Source organism: Erinaceus europaeus, chromosome 17 (assembly GCF_950295315.1).
Source record: "Erinaceus europaeus chromosome 17, mEriEur2.1, whole genome shotgun sequence".
In the NCBI taxonomy this organism is placed as follows: domain Eukaryota; kingdom Metazoa; phylum Chordata; class Mammalia; order Eulipotyphla; family Erinaceidae; genus Erinaceus; species Erinaceus europaeus.
Genome location: NC_080178.1, coordinates 67877274 through 67886719, shown reverse-complemented (window position 1 = coordinate 67886719; position 9446 = coordinate 67877274). Strand labels below are relative to the sequence as shown.

Genomic DNA, 9446 nt, shown 5'->3' with positions numbered 1-9446 from the left:
ACCCTGCTCACTGAGAAAGAGAGTGTCTGTGCAGGAATGGCACGACTGTTCTGCTTCTTGCATCACAGAGCTGTTTTCCCCTCCCTCTGCCATTGGCCAGCATTTTACTGAGGATTTATGTCTGTTTGACTAAAAGAAATATATAACTTCCCCCCTCATATTTGGTTTTTTGAACCAACTATTTAGTCTCTTAGATCTACATTCTTTAAAACAAAGTCACTGAGTGATGATATTTTTTAAGAAATTTATGTTTAAATACGACATTTGATATATATCCCTTTAACAATATTACTTTACATGCTGATACATTTAGACATTTAAATGTAGTAATTATATTTACTACATGGAACATTTATGACCACATCACATATATAATTTTAAGATTAACATATATTTAATATGTGGAGGTTTTTCCATTATTAGGAGTTTTAAAACTCAAAAATATTTGCTGGCTCCAGGAGCTTTGAATAAATTAAGTGGCTTTTATGGCCTGTTTATATCTGTTTAATGTATGGCTTCAAATTCCTTTTGATAATTACCTTATCTCTTTTTTGCTTTTTTGCAACAAAATTAGTACAGATAAAATGTGTATTTTTATTCATAATTAATAATATAAGGTTACAAGATTATTACATTACAATGTATAGTTCCACACCACACATCACCAAAGTTCTGTATGCCTACCCTCCCACTTTCCATAGTTAACCACATAGTTCTTACAAGTATTATAAATAGTTTGCTTCTATTTTAAATTTGAGTATAATGACACAATATATTCTACTATTTGCTAATATATGAGCAGAGTAAAAAAAAACCAAATTCTTCCTGTATAAAGAGCATTACAAAAATACCAATCCCTCTATAATTATGTAAATCCATTTATAATAATAAAACACAAAACTGAAGCTGTTGGGTTGGCTGATATATCTTACCTTGTACTGAGTGTTATTTTTATTTTTATTTTTTTAAGATTTATTTTCCCTTTTGTTGCCCTTGTTTTTTTATTTTTGTTGTAGTTATTGTTGTTTTTATTGCTGTCATCGTTGTTAGATAGGACAGAGAGAAATGGAGAAAGGAGGGGAAGACAGAGAGGGAGGGAGAAAGATAGACACCTGCAGACCTGCTTTTCCGCCTGTGAAGTGACTCCCCCTGCAGGTGGGGAGCTGGGGGCTTGAACCGGGATCCTTATGTCCTTGCGCTTTGCACCACTTATCCCGCTGTGCTACTGTTCAACTCCCACGTGAATGCAATTGAAAATGATAAAATCTAGAGTAAAATTAATGACATGCCAATTTTTTTTAGTTTTGATATCAATATATACATTGGAAGATATGGGTATTTAGTGGAACATAAATGTGAGAATATTTGTGTACAGATTGTAATTTTTCTGAAAATCTAAATTATTCCAAAATTTAAATAAATATTTTAAAGTGCATTCTTAAGTCAGTGATAGTTTGATGGTAAAGCACAGGACTTGCAAACATTAGGCCTTAGGATTGTTCTCCATTTCCACAGATGACAGAGATGATCAGTGTTCTGCTCTCTCTAATTCACTGTCCCTCTCTTCCAGCAAATAAACATTAAAATGTATTTTCCTATATGTCAACATTAATTTTTATCCTGTATAACATAGTTTTAATTTCAATAACTTGTCACTGTGGAGCCCTCATTATTCCATTGTCTCACCTTTTCACTCATTGCTCTTTATTTATTTATTTTTTTTTGCCTGCAGGGTTATTGCTGGGGCTCAGTGCCTGCACTACAAATCCACTGCTCCTGCAGGCCATTTTTGTTGCCCTTGTTGTTATTTTTGTTATAGATGTTGTTGGATAGGACAGAGAGAAATTGAGAGAGGAGGGGAAGACAGAGAGGAATAGAAAAGATAGACACCTGCAGATCTGCTTCACCACTCGTGAAGCGACTCCTCTGCAGGTGGGCAGCCAGAGACTCAGACACGGATCCCTACACTGGTCCTTGTGTTTTGAGCCTTGTAAACTTAACAGGGTGGGCTACCTCCTGCCCCCTCGTGGCTCTTTATTCTTCCATGTGGTAGTCTTTCTCCATTGGAAATCCTCTCATCTCATTTCTCTACTGATCAAACTGAGATTGTAGTTCACAACCTAGTATTTTACATTTGTGAAGTTTTAGAATTTCATTTATATGATTGGCTTTTGGGTCTAATATTACAATAGAATACTACTACTCATTTATGTGTATATACACATCAAGAAATAAGTGCAAATATTAGAATAAAAATGTTCTAAAAATGATAATCCTAATAATGATAATATGTTGAAAACTAAATTACTACCACTAGTTCATACTACTTTCACACCATCTTCCATCATAAGTCTAGACTGATAATTGTATGATACAATATTTTCTAGGGAAAGGTAGAGACAGGCTGAGGGTATGGATCGACCTGTCAATGCCTCTGTCCAGCAGAGAAGCAATTACAGATGCCAGGCCTCCCACCTTCTGCACACCATAAAGATTTTAGTCCATACACCCAGAGGGATAAAGAATAGGGAAAATTCCAATGAATGGGATGGGACATGGCACTCTAGTGGTGGGAACTGTATGGAATTGTACCCATCTTATCCTATATCTTGTCAATCATTATTAAATGACTGTGAGAATGTGAAGCATTACTAAAAATCACTGAGAATCCAGGATAATTAATCTAAACTGGGTTAATAAGGCAATATAGAGATGTTCATTTGTTCTGTTTTTACATAAAATGTTTTTCTTGGGAGTTGGGCAGTAGTGCAGCAGGTTAAGCGCAAGTGGTGTGAAGCGCAAAGCCGGCGTAAGGATTCAGGTTTGAGCCCCTGGCTCCCCACCTGCAGGCAGAGTCTTTTCACAGGCAGTGAAGCAGGTCCGCAGGTGTCTATCTTTCTCTCCCCATCTCTGTGTCCACTCCTCTCCCGATTTCTCTGTCCTATCCAACAACAGCATCATCAATGACAACAATAACAATAACGACAACAACAAGGGCAACAAAATGGGGGAAAATGGCCTCTAGGAGCAGTGGATTCGTGGTGCAGGCACCCAGCCCCAGAGATAACCCTGGAGGCAAAAAGAAAGACAGAAAGAGAGATAGAAAGAAAGAAAGGAAGGAAGGAATAAAGGAAGGAAGGAAGGAAGGAAGGAAGGAAGGAAGGAAGGAAGGAAGGAAGGAAGGAAGGAAGGAAGGGGAGAGAAAGAGAGAGAAAGAAAAGATAATAAAAGTGACCAAGGAAGTAGCACAGTAGAAAGAGTACTGGGGTCCTGATTTTGATCTCGAGCACCTCATTAACCAGAGTGATGTTCTGGATCTCTGTCCCAAATAAAAATAAATAAGTCTTTTTTTAAAAAAAAGAAAAACATTTTAAAATTAATTAATTAATTTATTTTCCCTTTTGTTACCCTTGTTTTTTATTGTTGTTGTAGTTATTATTATTGTTGATGATGATGTTGTTGTTGGATGGGACAGAGAGAAATGGAGAGAGGAGGGGAAGACAAAGAGGGGGAGAGAAAGATAGATACCTGCAGACCTGCTTCACCACCTGTGAAGCAACTCCCCCTGCAGGTGGGGAGCCAGGGGTTCAAACCGGGATCCTGATGCCAGCCTTGTGCTTCATGCCACTTGTGCTTAACCCGCTGCTCTACCGTCCAACTCCCAAGAAAAGCATTTTATGTAAAAACGGAACAAATGAACATCTCTATATTGCCTTATTAACCCAGTTTACATTAATTATCCTGGATTCTCAATGATTTTTAGTATTGCTTCACATTGCTTAGAGTTATAAAAGGAGAGCATCACATCATACACACAAATGTGTTTTTGTATTATCAATATAAAAATAAATAGAAACTGATAAATGAATAGAGAGAAACTTGTCTGTCCAGGTCTCCTGGACAATGTCTTGGCAGCACATATAGAGCTTCCCTTGAGCCAGGAAAGACAGGCTATAAGTGAATCCTCTGGGAAGAAGCCATGGTCTGAAGGTAGGTGTGTGGTAGGCGTGTATTAAATATATTCTCCTACCTCTGTTTCTGTCTTCTTATGTTGGTATTGTAGTACCTATTGTAGTGTAAGCAGAGTATAGACTTGGATCTTGACAAAGAGCAAAACTGTGCAGACCAGTCTGCTTTCCCATGATCAGCAAAATGTCTGAATACTCCCCAATCTCAAGAGAAGCAGTATGAATTAAGGTGAGTATTTGAAGCTACAGGAAGAAACTCCTTGATTCCTGATGAAGATTCAATAAAAACGAAGAGAAAATGACAGCAGATACCCTTGTTGTACCGTAGCATATGTGTTGGGGAGAAGTAATTTGAAATGAATATCCAGGGTACAGTACATCTTTGCCCAAGATTGGGGAATTTTGGATGAGTATGAAGTCTTCTGGCATATCTCACACAAAAAAGTTTGTTCTAAAAGTGTGGTAGAATTTGCACTTTATTTGAGCATAAGCACAAAGACTGAAAAAAAATTTTCTAGTCAATGAAAGGATTTATTTTCTCAAATAATACACATATCCAAAAGTTCAGTGTTTTTAGTTTTAAGTCAGGAAAGTAGGGAGAGTTCTGTAACTCCCCACATTTCAAAATACAGCCTCTTGCAAAGTACCATTGTGGCAAGGAAAGTGGAGGAAAATATGTAGGAGCATACACTACATTATAGAAAGAAATAGGGAAACCCAGAGATTTAAAACTCAAAGCTTTTCAAAGAGACTACAGTCTTATTCACTCAAGGTATGTAGAGACCACTTATTGCAAAAATCACAGGAAAAAAAGTGAATAAGAAAATGAATGTATTTCGGGAGTCGGGCGGTAGCGCAGCGGGTTAAGCGCAGGTGGCGCCAAACGCAAGGACCAGTGAAAGGATCCCGGTTTGAGCCCCCGGCTCCCCACCTGCGGAGGAGTCGCTTCACAAGCGGTGAAGCAGGTCTGCAGGTGTCTATCTTTCTCTCCTCTTCTCTGTCTTCCCCTCCTCTCTCCATTTCTCTCTGTCCCATCCAAAAACAATGACATCGATAACAACTACAACAATAAAACAAGGGCAACAAAAGGGAATAAATAAATAAATATAAAAAAAATTTAAAAAAAAAGAAAATGAATGTATTTCATCTGTGAATGAAAATAAGTGACTGCACATAATCTGATAATAATGCATGTCAAGTAGTCATGGGACAATCTGCATGTTAAGTGCCTTTCATGCAACTGCACTTTGATTTTCAGAGTGCAATGCAAAAAGTATAAATATTATACTTACTCTGATTTTACAGGAAATAGTATGAAAGTACATACTTCATAAGTGACCTGTGCAATATGATACAGCTTCTAGGTAGTGAAGCCAACACACACACACACACACACACAATTGTTTTGATTTTAAAATCAATTTCTTTGCAGCTAGAGATGTGGCTCAGTGATAGGGCACAGTCCCTGCTTTCCTGATGCTCCAGGTTCAATGCCAGTGTGACACTCTGGTCTCTCTCCTTTCATAAATAAATAAATCTTAAAATCTGTTTTCTTAAAGAAAAAACTTTTCTTAATTAATATATAAAGGCAAATGCGTGGTTGATGGTAGAAACGTCTTAAAGAACAGCAGTCATTATTAGTGATAGTTCTTCTGGGAGCCCTAACATGTTCTTTGTTCCTCAAAAGGCATTTGGTGGGGAGTCGGGCGGTGGCACAGTGGGTTAAGTGCACGTGGCACAAAGCACAAGGACCTGCGTAAGGATCCCAGTTCCAGCCCCCTGGTTCCCCACCTGCAGGGGAGTCACTACACAGGTAGTGAAGCAGGTCTGCAGGTGTCTGTCTTTCTCTCCCCCTCTCTGTCTCCCCTCCTCTCTCCATTTCTCTCCGTCCTATCCAACAACAACACCAGTAATAACTACAACAATAAAAAAACAAGGGCAACAAAAGGGAATAAATAAATATATTTTAAAAAGGTATTTGGTGAGAGGCATTGAGGACTCAAAAAAAAAAACTTCTCACTAGTAAACTACTTTAGTAATAATGGTAGAACTTTGAGGGTAAGGGACAGCAGTTCCTTCTCAACCAGCCAATCATACTGAGTTCTGCCAATGCGCACTGCTATGGAAAAGGGGTGATGGTTGATGGAGCCAATACTATATATTTCAGCACCTTGTCCCTATAGTTCCTTGTCATGAGTTAGAGCCAGATCTCTAGTCTCATGAAATGTGAAGCTGAATCCTAATTGAGCTCCTGCACTCTGTAGACCAAGCGAACAATATTGTCTACACAGAGACAGAGAGGCATAGAGAAAGTGAAAGACCACAGCTCCTACTCTTCCTTCAATATGGTAGGGAATGAAGCTCAAACTTGGGCCGCATATAGGGCAAAGCAGCACATTATCCAAATGAGCTATTTTTCTAGCCCCCAAGTGAACAGTAATATTGTCAAATCCTTGACGTAAAATCTGAGTAATAGTTTGAACAAATATATATTTAGGATTTATGACAGAGAGGCACTTACTTAGAGAAAACATTTTCCCATGCATTTTTCAAGAGATTACAGTGTGGTGACTTTTTGCTTTAGCTACAGATTAAAAATAATTTGAGTGGCTCACAATCTTCCTTTCAGTCCAGAATGATTGTCTGGGTGTGTGATCTATTGGTCACACACTTTTCCATCTTTCCTCAACTTTTGGGCTAGGAAAGCGATAAAGACCACTATTTAGAGAATCTGATTTGCCAAGAAACCTGTGACTAATTTATTAATCAATGTTCCCTGACCTTGAGACCATGTTTGTCACGAATGTTCTTTGAGCATGCAAGTTGAGAGTGGCTCCAGATAAACAACCTTAGAAGACAGTTAACTTCTGCAAGAAAAATCCCTAATATTACAATCTCTGCTTCTGCCATAGTTCTTATGGGTATCAAGGAGAATTTATTAATTCATATGCTGACACATATTTACTTAATAGACACATGCTTGTCACTCATTGTGGTCAAGTCAAGAAACACAGAATATTAAGTTTTTGAAGATACATATTAAGTTTTTAAAGATAAATTATGCTAGGGAAAAATATAACTGAATAAGTGCAGTGCATTGTCCTTGAGAATGACAGAAACAAAGGAGTTGAGGTACGTGAACCTTGTACAGTAGCTTGTTTAGCACACAAAGTTTTGAATCAGCTGCTAAAATTGTGAATGGACATGAGAAGAAAAGGAAAGACTAGAAATAGTGTTCATAAATGATTATAGCATGGTTGGGGGACAAAAGTAAGATATGACACGAACATGTAATAAAACTGAGAGGATGATAAAAAATGAAGCCGCAGAAATAGGTAAGGGTCAAAACATTTCCTGTGTGAGACAGAAAATTCTTTCCATTTTTATATAAAGCAACTGAGAGTCACTAAAGAACTTTCCAACAGGTATTATGATTTTTTTTAATCCAGGGTTATTCCTGGGGCCCAGTATAACACTACTAATTCATCTCTCCTGGTAGCCATTGCTTCCTTTTTTGTTGTTGTTTTCCCATTTTATTCCATAGGACAGAAAGAGATTGAGAGGAAATGGGGAGGTAGAGAGGGAGAAAGACAGACACCAGTAGATCTGCTTCACCACTTGTAAAGCCTCTCCCTGGAAGGTGGGGAGATGGAATTTGAACTTTAATCCTGTGCGTGTCCTTGTGCATAGTGTTTAAGTGGGTTCAACACTGCCTGGCCCCCAGATATTATCAATTGTTAATATTTATATTCTGAAGACAACATAGTGATAAAAGGATGGGAGTCAATGGAGCACCTAAATATTGAACTTTTGAAATATTTTGTCACAATGTAATTTCTTATGCTTCCTTTCAGCAGGATAAATTCTCCTCACACTGAGCTTGCATAAACAAAGCTCTGGAAAACATACGTTGGTCTGTGGTCATTGAGGATGGTCATTGAGGAATGTAAAACGGTAGAGACAGTCAGATTTCGCCAGCTGAGTGTGAGTTTGGGGATACACTATGATTCTGGGAGATTTTCATATAAAACAAGAGAAACTTTGACAGAAATATGTACTTCCTGTTGGAGGTTGACTCCCTGTTCACAAATGCTGTTGTTTCAGTCTCATCCACAGGGAAAACCAACTGACTAATTCATGATTGGTCTCTTGTCTGGCGCCACAATCATCTTCATTCATCATTCTTCGTATTGTCACAGAAGACTAGAGCAGTGCCCAGTGCTCTCAGTCATGCTGGAGAACAACATCACTCTGGTTAGTGAGTTCATCCTGGTGGGTTTCCCCACTGCCCCATGGCTACAGGTCCTGCTCTTCTTCCTCTTCCTTGTGGTGTACCTGCTGGTGATCACAGAGAATCTCATCATCATGGTCACCGTTTGGGTCACTGGCTCTCTCCATAAGCCCATGTACTACTTCCTGTGTAGCTTGTCTTTCCTGGAGGCCTGGTATGTGTCTGTCACAGTCCCCAAGATGCTGGATGGCTTTCTGCTGCAGAGGCGCCACATCTCCTTCACGGGCTGCATGACTCAGCTCTACTTCTTCATCTCGCTTGCCTGCACAGAGTGTGTGCTCCTGGCAGCCATGGCTTATGACCGCTATGTGGCTATCTGTCACCCTCTCCAATACCCAGTCATCATGACCACGGGCTACTGTGTACAGCTGATGGCTTTCTCCTATATGAGTGGCTTTACAGTTTCTGTCATCAAAGTCTATTTCATTTCTCATGTTGCTTTCTGTGGCTCAAATGTCATGAACCACTTCTTCTGTGACATCTCACCAATTCTGAAGCTGGCCTGCAAAGACATGTCCACAGCTGAGTTAGTGGACTTTGCCTTGGCCATTGTCATTCTTGTTTTCCCTCTTATCACCACAGTACTCTCCTATGTCTACATTGTCTCCACCATTCTGCGTATTCCCTCTACCCAGGGAAGGAAGAAGGCCTTTTCTACCTGTGCATCTCACCTCACTGTAGTCATCATTTATTACACAGCCATGATTTTTATGTATGTTCGTCCAAGAGCTATTGCATCATTTAATTCCAACAAACTAATCTCAGCTGTGTATGCAGTCCTCACACCTATGCTAAATCCATTCATCTACTGCCTCAGAAACCAGGAGGTCAAGAATGCAATCAAGAAGACCATAGGGGTTTAAAGGTCCCCCCATGGCCCCCTGAACTCTCCTTTCTGGGGAAAGAAATGATATGTCAGAAATAATTTCATTCTAATGACAATATGATGCTGTATATTAGCAGTTTCAGAAATCATAAAACTTCTTAAATTAGAAAATGGCCTCAGAGGAAAATTTAAAAAGGAACAAAACACATTATTCATTATTTTAATTGTAAATTATTTTTAAAATGCACTGTATATATTTTTAAATATTTTAAAATATAAAGAAAGTATTTACAATGTGTAATTACATGTATTTATTATGCTTATTAAACTTTTACTCATGATACCTCTATCATTTAATAAT

The 9446-nt window shown here is 38.6% G+C and overlaps 1 protein-coding gene across 1 annotated transcript; it reads left to right on the top strand.

Moving 5' to 3' along the window:
- Positions 1-8198: 8198 nt before the first annotated feature.
- Positions 8199-9122, top strand: LOC103117691 (olfactory receptor 6B9-like). Its single transcript, XM_007527801.2, has one exon. The coding sequence runs from the start codon at positions 8199-8201 to the stop codon at positions 9120-9122; it is 924 nt and encodes a 307-aa protein (XP_007527863.1).
- Positions 9123-9446: the final 324 nt, after the last annotated feature.

What these genes read in the sequence shown, in the direction of transcription:
- LOC103117691 (XM_007527801.2), top strand. Translation starts at nt 8,199, where the DNA reads ATGCTGGAGAACAACATCACTCTGGTTAGTGAGTTCATCCTGGTGGGT.